Consider the following 14,962-nt stretch of genomic DNA (forward strand, 5'->3'; position numbering starts at 1 on the left):
AAAATTATGTTTCCAAGCATGAAACAAAAGAAGGAATTATGGCAATGGTTTGGTACACTCTGTTTTCAATACCTAGCTCTAGTTTCAATTTGTTTTTGCCCTTCTGCACCTTCTAAAACTTTTCTTGTAGCCCTGTAGACTAGTCTAGTTCAGGCTTCCACAGTTAGCTGGAGTAGAGCATATTGAATCATACATGAAGGCTGTTTGCTTTTAACTTTTTTTTTTAAAGAAAATATGAAATCCATTATACAACAGATTAGTGGTTTTGTTTTTACATCTCTACAAAAAAAGTTTTTGTGTTTTTATTAACTGGTCCAACTTTTACTGATTTCTGAAAGCCTGTACAATTTAAAAGTGTACAGAAAGTAGATTTTTTAAACAAATGTCATATAGGATTATTGCTGATATTAAAGACCATTTCATAAAAGCTGCAAAACTGTATCTTTAACCTTAATATATAGAGACTGATGCAAACATAGGAAAATTCCAGTCTATTAGTTACATTTAACAGAAATAACATTCCTCCAAATTACAGTGTTCTGGAAATACAAAGTAATTTACTTTTATTTTTATTATTATTTCCAAATGTTAAGTTACTGGGACAACTTAGAAGGAAAATAGGCTTATATAGGAAACTTTAAATAGACTTGCTTTTCCGTGGTATAAGCAAAATGTCTGTGTTAGCAGTCTTCTTCCAGAATCCTTTTAAACATGTAAGACAGAGACAGCTTTACTAGCAAGACTATGGGAAAATATACAGAAACAAATTAAAATCATTTGCTTGGGAGTGCATCTATTGATCAAGCAAATTATGACAACTCTATTTCAAGTCCCTAAAGAAAATTTTACATCTCATGATCATTCCAAGGAACAGTAATTTCTTTCATAAGCTTATGTTGCATTTGAATTGGTGAGAGTCCATTTGCCTCAATATGCTTTAAAATGTCCCACATTGCTGTATGTTTAAATTTGTTTCCTAGTTTCAACAAACATTTGGACAGGAATATGAAATACTTCTACTTTTATTAACATCAAAAAGACATTTGAAGATCAAAAAGTGCCAAATAGTCCTTCCAGAGAGTAAATTAAAACACTGCAATGTTAATGCAAGTACAGTATTATCAGTTTTCTATGTACACCAAAACACTGTTTGCTGTTTAATGATATCGATATGTTCACCTACCACTCCCAGCAAATCTTAGTGCAAACATAATGTGAACTTTGTAAACCCCAAGACAATTTACGCAGCAACAAGGTTATATAAATCACAGAACTGTTTGAGATTCTCAGCACACAAGAATGAATGTTTTCTGAAATCTGTCTTACCTTTTGCAGTAATGTGTCATTGTAGTCAAAGATAATGCTTCCTATATAAATCATCTAATTCAGGATCAAATTTAACTGTTCAACAGTTCTGTACAAACTTTAGAGGAGGAAGTCCATTAAATAGAGCAGCTTGGCAAGGAGATTTGGGGTTTCAGTAACATTAAATGTTAGACTGCTTGCATGGCTTTTAAAAAGAAATAAATCTGTTAAGGGAAAACTGCTGATATAGTAATTCTTTTGCAAAGCACACAACCACAAAGGGCAAACCTGCCACAATCTGCTTTCCTACACTGGTATCTATGCATGTCTTTATGATTTGAAAAGGATTTGTGTGACAATCAAAGTATCACAGTTAAAGAAAACTGGTTTAATAAAACAATTGCTGTTTGACCAAGCCTTTTTTATTTTTTAGTTATAAAACCAATATTATAATCTTTCCAGTATTTCAAAACATTCCACGTGAACGGTATTTGTATCAACACTGAGATGTCATTCACGCAGAGTGGCATCTTCTTCTTCGCCATCTGGATTAAACCTATTGAAATGTATGCTGAAATCCGACTCAGATTCAGTGGTCTCAAATTCAGCTGCAACAGGGACAGCAGCGGGTCGAGGAGCCCGTGCTTCAGGCTGGCAGTTTGGCTGCACTTGAGGACGGGTGTTTTGGGAAATAGGACTGGACTTCTGCTTCGGCTGAGCTGGTAAGATGGGGCTGGCAAATCCCAAATTGCTCAAAGCATCCAAGGTACCATCAGGGTCAATCATAGCGTTAATTGCTAAGCAATCAAGAAAAGATGAAAGGGATAGGGAAGAAACCATGAAAAACATTATTTTCTGCACTAATGAAAATAGCTTATTCGTATCTCCTCACTTTTTATTCTGTTTACATATTAACATCTCTGACTAGAGTAAAAGCCTACAAACGATCCCAACAGGATCAATAACTGAAGTTATCTGTCAACTATTCAGAATCTAAAGATGTAAAATCCTATTCTAACACTTTTATTTTTATGACAACAGACAGGAACTTTTTATATATGCTGACCACTGCAATACAATGGTATATACAACATATACGTAGCTGATACATATGTTTAAAAGCATTTTCATTTATTAAAATTGCACATGAAAGGGAATTGCACAAACTAAACACTGCCTGATGTGGGGGTGGTAAGAGATGACTAACAGTCTCTAACTAGCTTATGGGGACTGGAAAGAAAGAGGGGATTTTTAGTCATGTTTATGGGACTGTTTCTTTAATATTATAAGCACATTATGTTGCATCCCTCCCCATGCCCAAGTATCCACAGCTGCTAATTACACAATTGAATGAAATTTGTACAAAAAGCGCCATCATTTATCCTTTTATACATAATGATGGGTTTATTGTCCCTCTCCCTCCAGATAGTGAGGGCAAACTGAAAGCGCCCAGTACATGTTTATTTTGCTGAACTATTATTACACGTGTCATATTTAACAGAACCTTTCTGTGTTCTATTTCCAAAACTCAATTAACATACATTTGAATACCACTGCGTACACAAGGAAATTTGGTCTCTTTTTCTGGACCTTATTTCTTTGTTATGTAATCTGAACATAACCTAATTTGTAACAAATTAATATTTTCTTGAAAATTAGCATGAAACAAATATTAATTTGTCAATAAAAGTCACTAATGATTTCCCCTGAAATATTCTTTTTTTAAAAAAAAAAACACATTAATGGAGGATTAAATCTGAATTAAAAAAAAAAAAGAGGAAATTTAAAACAAAGATAATACGATTATGATTATACATGAACAAGGACAATCAATTCATTTGACCCCTCCAAGTAAAGCAATAATCTAAGTATAAACAACACATAAATGCAAGCTCTTTTTAGAATTAGAATAGTTGAGTCAGAAGGGACCTACAAAGATCATCAAGTCCAACTGCCTGATCACTAAGGGGCTAACCAAAAGTTAAAGCATTGAGGCAATAGTTGAGGGCATTGTCCAAATGCCTCTTGAACGCTGACAGACATGGGCCATCAAACACCTCAGTAGGAAGCCTCTTCCAGTGTTCGACCACTCTCATTGCAAAGGAAATTTTCCTAATGGCCAACCTGAACCTCCCCTGGCACCACTTTGTGCTGTTCCTTCATGTCCTGTCATTTGTTACCAGAGAGAATTGTCTCAATTTTAAAATATATGTAGCTTTTAGGTTGATTTTGATAAATGGAATATACGTCTAAATAGCAGACCTTGTCAATGCTTCCCCCCCCCCCCCGATTTTCACATGTAGGTTAAGTCTTTGCATGTGAAAAAGCAAAGAAATAACTTCTATTTCATAGTCTGTGGATTCCACAATTACAGAGAATGGACCTAGTAGTATGAAGGGAAGATGTCAAAAACTGATCCTAAGTTTTCATTTTATGGTCAGATAAATCTGACCTTTTTTTTTTTTTTTTTTTTTTGAGATTTCCTATAGATTATAGTCCCAGAGCATTATTTATACTGAATTGTTCTACACATGAGGGTATTACTGATGTGCAAAGACTATTTTATAAAGCCTAATCTCAGTAGGATATGCAGTCCCTCTGAAATCACACTTGGAAAAATATCAAGACCTGCTGCATTTATATAAAACACTCTGAATGCATAACAAGTTTCCTATTCCAAATACAAATTTATGCATAAATGCAATGAAACCTGAAAGAGACTCTGGACGCCTACCTGTGCAATTTGCTCTAGGGAACCTGCTTTGGCAGGGGAGTTGGACCCGATGATCTCTTGAGGTCCCTTCAGGTCCCTTCCAACCCCTACAATTCTGTGGTTCTGTGATCACCTACTCTTCAAATTTTTCCCACAAAAATATTTATATTAAGGAAGTTTCACAAGTAATTCTTCTGGGATTCTCTGGACTATTTCATTGTAAATTGAGCCTGTTCTCACCCACATAAAAAAAAAATCACTATTCTGTTTTAATATAAGTCAGTGATGTTTCTTTACCAGATATGCCAGTAATTATATGGTATTAAATTATGTAACATACTGTGATCATATTTTAATAAGATGTGACAATTTTATTTGTTTCATATATATAAAATCATAAAATCATTTAAGTTGGAAAAGACCTCTAAGATAATCACATTCAACTGTTAACATAGCTCTGCCAAGTCTACCACTAAACCATGTCCCTAAGCACCACATTACCCATCTTTTGAATACCTCCAGGGATGGTGACTCAACCGCTTCCCTGTGCAGCCTGTTCTAATGCCTCACAACCCTTTCAGTGACGAAATTTTTCCTAATATCCAACCTAAACCTCACCTAATACAACTTTAGGCCATTTCTTCTTGTCCTATCACTTGGTGCTTGGGAGAAGAGACTGACCCCCACCCTGCTACAACCTTCTTTGAGGTAGTTGTAGAGAGCAATAAGGCCTCCTCTGAGCCTCCCTTTCTCCAGGCTAAACAACCCCAGTTCCTTCAGCTGCTCCTCATAAGCCTTGTTCTCTAGACCCTTCAGCAGCTTCATTGCCCTTCTTTGGACATGCTCCAAAGCACCTTGATGTCCTCCTTGTAGTGAGGGGCCCAAAACTGACCACAGTATTTGAAGTGAGGCCTCACCAAAGCCACGTACAGAGGGACAATCACTTCCCTGGTCTTGTTGGCCACACTATTATACAAATATATATATATATATATATATATATATATATATATAAAAATTAAAAAATTTGGAAGCAAACAATGATTAGAGAGAAAAGTGGAAAAGGATCTCTACCTTGCAACTGTTTCTCAACTCGTTTCAGTTCCTGTAAGATCGACGATATTTCCTAGGAAAGAATCAAATATTCAAATGCTCAAGGACACGTTTCATTAAGGAAGAAGACATTCAAACTATGTATCAGTAGCAAATAATCCCTCTCTCCAGATTTTGCAATATGGTATTTGTGTTGTCCCTCCTTGCATCAAGAAGACCCTTGCTGGGTGGGGCCGTGCCACTTACACCATGGGCCCTAGGTGCTTCAGGATGGACCACTGTGGCCCTCTTGGAACTATTCTTCCTGACTGGCCAATAGCTCAAATCAACAAAGCCTCATTTTGTCCCTTGCTTAATTGCCTACACTAATTTTTCGTAAGCATTGACTGATAGGCATCCCAGTTGTGTAGAAACAAGGCAAAGTGAAAGCAAACCTTCAAAGGAAAGTCAACACGTTAAACCCAGTATCAATGGAGTAGACATGCTGATTCATAACCTTGCTCGGATGCGAGTTAGAACAGGCAGTAAGATGACTACCTTAGGATTTTACCTTCAGCCACTGGGCCCTGCGCCTGTGAGGGCCTGCACTGCACCAGCGCTGGGCCTTCAGCACTCATTTGCCTTTACAGTGCCTCTGCACTGCACTGCTTGCTAACACAGATGTAGCCACAGCAGTGCAATCAGGAACACAACAATCATTAAATGCACCACATTTTGGATTATAATAAAGATATAAATCCTGCTGCTTTAGAATACTGGATCCTGCACTGAAGAATACTGCTAATCTGATTGCTGAGGAAAGCTATCAGCGATCTTTATAAGCAGATAATTTTCAAAGGTGCTCAGTTTCAGAAATCTATTGAAGGATTTCTGCACTAACTAATTTGATGTGGATTTTTGTGGCTGGCCAAGAAATTGTATCTTGGATTTTACAAAGCCATTATCTTTAAGCAAATTCCACATCTGAGCTGGACATATATGTCCCAAGGTCAAAGCAAACATCAGCTACAACTGTCCTCTGCTAACTTTTCATAACATTTTGTGGTTAAAAAAAAAAAAAAGCACCACTTCAGTATGGGTTTGAATGATACATTGCTCTGAAAAATAAGCAGAAACTTGAAAATAAGTGCATAGACCAAAAAACCACACACTTTCAAATAATGTGAGATGCTTTAAAGCATCGGAAGAAAAAATGGTAAAGTGCTGAGCAAATATACAAAAAATCGTGTTTTTTCATGAAAGCCTTAAAAAAAACACATTAATGGCATTTAGAATGTAAAACACTGAACTTTGTTCTTATTCTGGATATGGATAGGATAATTCTATGATCATATTTCTGAAATTACACATTTCCATGAGTAACCTTGATTAAACTTTGAAAACAAATAAACAACCCCACCCCCCCAACACTCCGCTGAAATTACAGGTCAAGTTTTTTAATATTTTCAGGAAAAATAAATCTGGATACATATTATACTGTAAAAACTTGTAACGATATAACAGAGAAGTACTAGCCAGTTAAAGACCAGAGGAACTATGAGCATATTTTGTTTCTCTATCAGTCCAAGATGAAGGACATGAGGAGGAGTTTCCTCTCCTGCCTTTCCCTCAGAAAAGAAAGCTGCCTCCGTAAGTTGACTTTCCTAGCAGCACAATACTCCAGCAGTCAGGGTAATACAGCTAGGCTCTCCACCTGCTCTCACGTGAAGAAATGTTTTTTAAACCCTATGCTCTGTGTATAGAAGCAGAAGACAAGTATACCAGGAAAAAACACATGCTCCATTCCCTCACACTGTCACACAGTCTGGTCATGAAATACTTCTGATTATGCAGGGGTAGAAGACTGTACAATTCAACTAGAGCTGTAGTTGGTACCCTACAGTTGTCGTTTCAGCATAAAATTAAAACGATTAGATTTGAAGAGTTTTTATTACAATATGTCTACAGATTCTTTTCCTTCCCATATATCAAAAGATAACTATTTCTCTGAATATGATTAATCACTAGGTAAAGTAGTCTTGAAATTGTAAAACAAGTTATTTGAAAGCATCCAACATTCAAACTGATGGTTATCTTCAGTTAAATAATAGTGATCAGTTAAGTCTGTACAGCTTGCATCCTTTTCAGTTATTCTGTTTGCAATATTTGAATATAGCATGTTCTTCTACTTATTATTTAGAAACTATATGACAAAAACGTTCATTCTGTCCCAGAAAAGGTACGTATTCATACCATGCTTGATGTTTTCACAATAGGAACTTCACTTTCTGCTCGCAACTTGTTTTCAATTTCTTCCCAATTTCTGTCTTGGTCCTTAAATAATATTCTAGAACAAAGAAATGCAAGAATAGTATGTTTAAAGTAGATAAAAGGTAGACAAACTAAAACTTAAAGATTAGATACACAATCCGAAAAAGCAGCCTAGGGAACACTGAATAAAACCAAAATCTGAAAATATTGAAAACTGACAGAATTGAACCATAAAGTTTGAATTCGTAGGGTAGCATACAGAGTTTCAGCAATATCATTCGTATTTACATTAAAATGGCAATGGTGTAGCTAAATACTTGCTTATGGTGCTGAAAAGGCACAGTTGATTCTTTCTGCCAGCACTGGGACCATTTTATTTTCAAACTACTTCATAGTAGTCAAGAGAATTTCCTGTTAACATTGCATTTTACAACAACGGCAAAATATATGAAAAAGATTAACACTGGTAAATAAATTCAACTTCTACATTTGTACTTTATATTAATTTAGAGAAAAAACACTTTTGGAAATTAAAAATATGTTACACAGAAGATATTGTTTTTCTAATGCATGAAAACTCTCAATGCACAAATTGTATACACATAGTTCAGCAATACAAATATTACTTGTTTAAAGAAGTCACTTCTATTATCTGTAAAATCCCAAAGCATGTTATGAGATCCGCAGGTGGGTTTTTTGTTTGTTTGCTTTTACTGTTTTGCTTCCCTGCCATGATAACATTGCTGTATTATAAACATAATTTAAATTGTCCATATTTACACAATTGAAAAGAAGGAGTCCATGTGTATTTAAGGATCTGGGTATTCTTTTTTTTTTTTTTTTTTCCTAAGTGACACCACGATGACATTAGTGGAGTATATTCTAAATCCCCTTCTTTAATTGCTATGATTAGATACTAACTCTAGCTGGAAATGCAACTGTAGCAAACATTAATGGTATTTTAGACTTAACTTTAGACTTGAACCTGCAGTAAAACAGACCTCTAAGCAAATCAATTTAAAACCACAACCTAAAAGTAGTATATTTTAAAGAAATTACTAGCATTGGTAGGACTTTCAGGAAATTATTATTTAAGGTACAAATTCATGATACCGTGCATCTCAAAGACTTTATTTAGCAGTAAACACCACAAGTAGAAAAATAGAGAAATTATGGTGACACTGCTTGCTTTTTAATTTACCTTTTTGTTCATATGAGCTTAAAATGTTCTGTATTTATATATGATTTATGACCTTATTTATATATGTGGTGCTTTCACCCTTATTCTCCTTTAGAGATGATATTACTTTTCTACAATTTGAAAAATTTACACTTCAGAAGTTAACTTATTTAAAACAATAGAAAAAATGGAAAAAGTAATTTAAAAAATGATATTACTTCCACTATAAATTGGACTGGCCAATTTGTTTTTGATATTATTTGAGGAATCATATTTCCTTTTTGCAACATTTCTTTCTTCTGCTCTTGCCTTTGCCCAGTCTTTTTGTTGCAAATCTGCCTAACCTTTCTTCTTTGGTTGTGCTCAGTCCTCATTTTTCTTTCGTTGCACTTTGCAGGACGCAAAAACAACTGCAGGAACTGATGAGTGGTGCCTGCACTGAGCTGATTGCTTTGCCTAGATTTTGCCTGACTGAACAGGTACTTGCCTGCTGCAAGTCAAGCCAATAGTACTGCATTCATATTGTACAGCACAGATAAAAACCGGTATGTCTTGTCACTGCAAAGTGTACTTACCTCTTCCCTCCATAATCTCTGAAAATTCCTGCAAACACATTACAACATACCAAGACAGAAAAGCAAACAAGCTGCGTATCTGCTTCCTGTGAAGCCACCACAGTAATTCATAAGCAAAGAATTGGTTACAGAATACCCAGCAAGAGTGCTACAGAATTTTTAATTACAATGTCATTTCATGTACATCAGTGGGTAAGAACCTGATTACACACACCAATGACTATAAGTATATTAGCAACACCCAAGCTATGACCTTATCCTGAAGAAAAATGCAAATATACAGAGGGTTTGGTGAAAGGAAAGAATCAAGCACTTGAACCTGGTTCAAGCTGAACACCATGCTATGGCCCGGAAAAAAACAAAAACACCTTGGCCAGCTCTGAGAGAATTTAGCCAAGGAATACAGCATCAGAAGCTTCTCTCAATCCTATTTCTTAATGTAAGGTAGGAATGATGACAGAACTCAGTAGAACTCTGAACATTATCCATAAAGTAGAAAACGGAAATGGCAGATCTAATGAAATAGGGAAGAAACTAGTCAAGCCAAAAAGATACACATTTATTTTTCTCCTCAGATTTATTTATCTTCACGACTGATTTCTGCTCCATTTTAATTTCCAATAGATCATCTTGTCAAAAATGACTGAAAATATTTATGATCATAGTATTTTTAGCTAAAGTGAAACTGGTCTTTTCAGTAAAGCTAGCTTCTGCAACTAAAATGTTATAGAAAGAAGACTGTTTATGTTTACAGGAAGCACGTCTTTGACAATCTGAACTCAGATAGGAGGGATGTAATTTTTTAGTATGTATGGTGGAATTTATAATTGCACTATACTGTCTATGCTCTTGTAAAAGAAGCTTACATTGGTGAACAATGAAATTTGAGGGAGGACTTAAAAACATAGTCAAGCTCACTGGTGCCTATAAACCTTTCTCATCTCCTTTCAGGGTCAAGTACTCTGGAAGAATATACAACTGTTTGCTTGACAAATCCTGACTGATTCTCATCTTCTCTCTTCTGGACAGAAATTTTAACTGGCTTAGCTCCAGTGAAATGAATAGAAGGATAGGAGTTTGTTGAACTTACTACAGAATTTACCTTAGCTTTGTTGACGTATGTAGCTCTTTGCTCCCTTATATGTTCTCTAAAAACAATTCTAAAACTATTGTGTTTTTCTAATTCAAAATACCGATGACATTATGATTAATGTCATATTATTCAAATCCATTCTGAGCAGCAGGAAGTTTTGATTACAGTTCTGGGGAATATGCTAAAGAATTTCAAATAGATAAAAGTTCTCCAATATGTATTTATTGAAAAATGTAATGCCACTCTCTTTAAATGTATATAGAATATTTACATGTATGCTTATGTTTATAGTATCGTCCATGATCAAATCATTGTTGCATTAATTATAATGTAGTATGACATACCCATTAAGCTCAGAAAACTTAGCAGAAATGTGTAAGAATATTATCATTACCTGTTTTTCTCAGAATGCATTTGCATACATAAATTTGTTTTAATTCACTGTACTAACAGTTTTTCGTGTTAAACTACAACTGTGCTAGCAAAATATTTACAGATCACAAGCTTCAAATCATCAAGAAAAATCAGCACGACAAAAAGAACAGAGCATCTACTATCTACTGCTTTTGAGGCATTTTAAGATTCGTATCATCCTACAAGCCTACCATAAAAAAGTCAGTCAATAAGTAAGATTCTTGTTCCGATGATGCAGCTTTAAAAGGAAAAAAAATATACTGGTAAGCAGAGTTCCTCATGGATGTCACTGTATTTCGCCAGAGAATTATGCTCAAAGCAAAACTTCATGTAATATTTTTGCAATGTTTCTGTTTGCAGTATTTTGAATGCCTTTTAGAAAGACTTTCGAAGAACACTCACACTTATGTATCTCTTTGTACATGTTTCTTTGCTTACTTGTCGGGATCAACTGTTAAAGTAAATGATACGGTGCACTCAAAGGTAGATTAAACTTGAATAAGTTGTGAATTTCTACACAATTTGTAATAAATTCTGCATAATAAAGTTGAACTCTGTTAATTTGACACAGGTTTTGAGGGTAACTATATTGTAAATCTGCATTTCACAAATTCACTGGTATCTGAAATTTGTATAGCAATAGATATTTGTGTCTTTTGCTTAAGGATATTTAAATAAATAACGATACATGAAATCATGTATCTGGGGAAGCCAAGAAAGGAAAGGCAGTGAACAGTGTATTCCAGTATTATAATCCTGTAGCCTGCAAATGGTAAATTGGAAAAAGAAGCAAGACAAATGTCAGTTTGGGAACATGTTCTGAGATAGCAGAAATAACATACTCACAAGTGTTACCTATAACCACCAGTAAAAATAGAACAGACACACACACAAAAATAGAACAGATATAATAAGAATGGACTGTTTTAAAGACTTGATTCTTCAGTTATACTCTTCCTACTAGAAACAGTAATACTAGAAATGGCAGATAATCTACAGTTTTTACTGATTTATATTGATTTTTTTTTCTTGATTTGTATGGTCAAGCCTTTTTCAGTAGTCTCATGGGAATACAACATTCAAATATGCTAGTATTTTGCTGCTTTTAGTTGTTACATCACCTTATGATGAATTTAATTTGTGATTTGGTCATCCATCCAAGATTTCAGTATGGGACACTTACTAGACAAACCAATCAATTACTGACCTAATATTTTCTCACATTAAAAAAAATATACATGAAGTTCAGCCAAGTGACTTACTTTTTCTTTTACGTACACTATTTTTAAATGATTAACTGCACAAAGACACGAAGAAGGACATGTGAATTATACAACCCTGAACTTTTTATTTAGAATTTGTATTTCCTCTTGTCAACTAAAGTGGTCACCAAATGGTTGTACGCTCACTCATTCAAGTTAAAAGCAGCTGTTGCTAGAGAAACAAGTCATCATTTTTGACATGTCTGTACTTTGTTAGCTACTATGATATTTTTGGCAGGAATCTAACTATCTAAGCAGGAGTTTTCAATTAAAAATAACAGATGTCATCATCTGTTATTCTAGTTATTGTCTCCAGAGCAAATTCTTTTTCAGAAGGATTTACTGAAACTTCTCTCCTCTCTCCAATTGTTTTTCTTCCTAAAATGGTTGATCCTTACATCAGCTTGGCAAATACACAGTTCACTACACTTTAAGTTTATCTTTTAAGAGAGTTCTATTAGTCTTGCATAGAGGTAATGTAGATTTTGCACAGCATTTTCATGCTTTGCAACAGCACTTTTGCTGGAAGTATAAATATTATTCTCTCCATGCAAATTTTGCTAATATTTAACTTCATATAATATGTAACACACACAAGCAATAATGGAAAAATTATTAATTCCAAATCTTACTGAACACTACAAAAAAAAAAAACACATAACTAACATTGCTTTTTTAAAACACTAGTTGCTACCAAACACATTTGCTGTATCTGAATAATACATGTCTCCTACTAGGAATGTTGATGAGAGCAGAACATTTTCAATAACAACAATTAAAAAAAAAAAAACACCTACCTGATTTTGCCAGCTGTTTTGTCTATGGATTGTCTTATCTTGCGAGAAAACTGGAAGACTGAGGACAACAGCAAACTGTCCCCCATAACCTGCAATAAGTTTTAAATAAGATTAAACAAACAGTTCCATATATTTTCAATTACCTTTTTACCCTTAAAAACCACACTTGTGTTCTAATTAGTATCCTATACAATCATATTAGAACATTTTGCAAATTAAATAACACACAAAGTATGTTTTCTAGGATTAATGCTACCTGATACAGGTAGGAATGAAAGGATAGTGTAGAACACTAAGCAGAGAGACAATTGTGAAAAATTAAAATAGACCTACTACTATAGAGAAACTTGTTGTGTACTCACTTCATCTCTGCTCCAAGTCCTCCTTCGGGTAATCGTTGGGGGATCTGTGATATCTGGTAGCTGAGGTCTAGCATCATTAGGCCGACCATTCCCCTCTGGTGGTTTGGCATGCACTAGTGGAGGGATTTTTCTAAAATTGAGACTTTCATCAAATACTCGGTCAACCAACTGGAGAATAAAAGAAAAATACAGTTTATGAAACCAAGTAATGATGAAGTGAGACTAATCTTTTTTTTCCTTTTGAAACAGATTACAAAAAGTCTATCAAATAAAAATCATTCTGTTGTCTTTTGTAGTATAAACTGAGGCATCGCCAATGTAATGATACCTTGTAAAAACGAATGCCATTTTTCCAAACAGCAGACATACGTGGTAACTACATGACCAGCCCACAGAAATTCTGCTTACAGACAGGTAACATGATAGTTACCTATAAACTGGTTTGGCCTTTAATTAATGGAATATATTTGTGAAATTAAGTACAGTACAATCAAATTTAGATTTTTTTTCCCAATTAATTGTAGTATTACAGAAGCACCTATACCTACTTAAAGGACACACTGCCACCTGCAGTAGTATGTACACATTGTGCAGGATTTTTTAAAGAAGAAAAACAGTAGCATAATAATTCAAGCAATCTAGCTGGATTGGAGAAAATGAGCACTTTCCTTACTGAAGTTTAGCCATGAGTCCATAAGAATTAAAAATAAAATCTATGTGGGTGTAGTTATAATTTTTCTAAGTACAGAACTCATAGGTTTCTCGTCACTGTTTATATCTTTTTTTCCACAGAAAATGACAGTATTTTACTAGTAAAAGTCAACTGATGTATTAACCAAACTTTACATACACAAAAATGAATAAACACATTTTGAAAGGAGTACTATGAAGAAAAAAAGCAGTAAACATTTATAACATATTAGGGTGAACTGTAATATGGTAGAAAGTGATGATTTCAGTTCAAATCAACATGTTTACCAGCATTAGAACTGTGATGGTTACTAGAACAAGTTAGTCAGTATATTCAAACAAAAGCACACCAGAGACAGTCAAAGAAAATTAGAACTAATAGAATCACAGGGCAAACTTATTTCAAGGCAGTTTTTGACAATGTTATTAGGAGAGAAAATACGAAGTTATTGTTAGCTGATGGTGCCTAAGCATTTAAATGTTCAGAAGAAGAAACTTTAATGTCACTTGTGAAAAGAGGGGCTTTTTTGTTTTTAAGTACTATACAAAGTATTAAACGTATACATATATATATATATATATATATATATATACCCCTGCATAGACACTAGTATCTTTAAGTGCACTTAGATACTATTCAATATCTGAGGCTATGGTTAAGCAAGAAACAAATAACCATCTAGGTCCTATGCTTTGTGGAAAAAAAGAGACAGACAGGATGCATTTGTGTGACATTTTTTACAATCTGTGTTAACAGAATCATTTCTGGGTAATTTATCAGAACATAAAAGAACTTTAAATCAAAAAAGAACAGATCATGCGTGTACAGGTTGGGTGGAAATAACTAAAAAGGCTATGCAAAATGCTAAAAGCAAAAGAAATAAAGAAAAGAAAGAACCTTATGCATTTCTCCATGAAGATCTCCTACCTCTTCTCTAGTGTCTATGGCAGAGCCAGGGGTGGTGGCAGCAGTGCTTACTGTGGTACTGGGGGCAGTGCCTGATGAAGTCACTGAATCTATCTCTCCTGCTACATCGTTGATTTCCCGTGCGATGAGAGCCAGATCTTGACTGATCCTAGTAATAAAGACAGCGTTACTTTCTCCCCTAGAAATACTACTGGAGCAGTAGAGCCCAACCTGCAGTCTTTCAGCTTCTAAGTTCCAGTTTTTGATGGTAACTGTGCTATGAAAATGTGCATGCCCCTCTGAATAGAAAGTCTATTCATAGAATCATAAAAGCAAATTCTTAACTGAAGCTTTTAATAAT

The 14,962-nt window shown here is 34.6% G+C and overlaps 1 protein-coding gene across 13 annotated transcripts in view; it reads right to left on the reverse strand.

Moving 5' to 3' along the window:
- Positions 1–228: 228 nt before the first annotated feature.
- The window catches only part of CEP170 (centrosomal protein 170), a 102,179-nt gene continuing 87,445 nt past the window's right edge, over positions 229–14,962 (reverse strand). For 8 of the 13 annotated variants that reach the window (XM_040553544.1, XM_040553550.1, XM_040553551.1 and 5 more), the window contains 6 exons: positions 14,593–14,770; positions 13,005–13,172; positions 12,643–12,731; positions 7,304–7,397; positions 5,093–5,144; positions 229–2,102 (listed from right to left, as the gene is read on the reverse strand). In XM_040553544.1, the coding sequence (XP_040409478.1) occupies positions 1,816–2,102; positions 5,093–5,144; positions 7,304–7,397; positions 12,643–12,731; positions 13,005–13,172; positions 14,593–14,770 (868 nt within the window). In that variant the 3' untranslated portion in view covers positions 229–1,815. The remainder of the gene's footprint in view (positions 2,103–5,092; positions 5,145–7,303; positions 7,398–12,642; positions 12,732–13,004; positions 13,173–14,592; positions 14,771–14,962) is intronic. The other 5 variants (XM_040553553.1, XM_040553552.1, XM_040553547.1 and 2 more) reach the window with 2 other exon arrangements.

This window comes from Cygnus olor, chromosome 3, assembly GCF_009769625.2.
Source record: "Cygnus olor isolate bCygOlo1 chromosome 3, bCygOlo1.pri.v2, whole genome shotgun sequence".
NCBI classification, from domain to species: Eukaryota; Metazoa; Chordata; class Aves; order Anseriformes; family Anatidae; genus Cygnus; species Cygnus olor.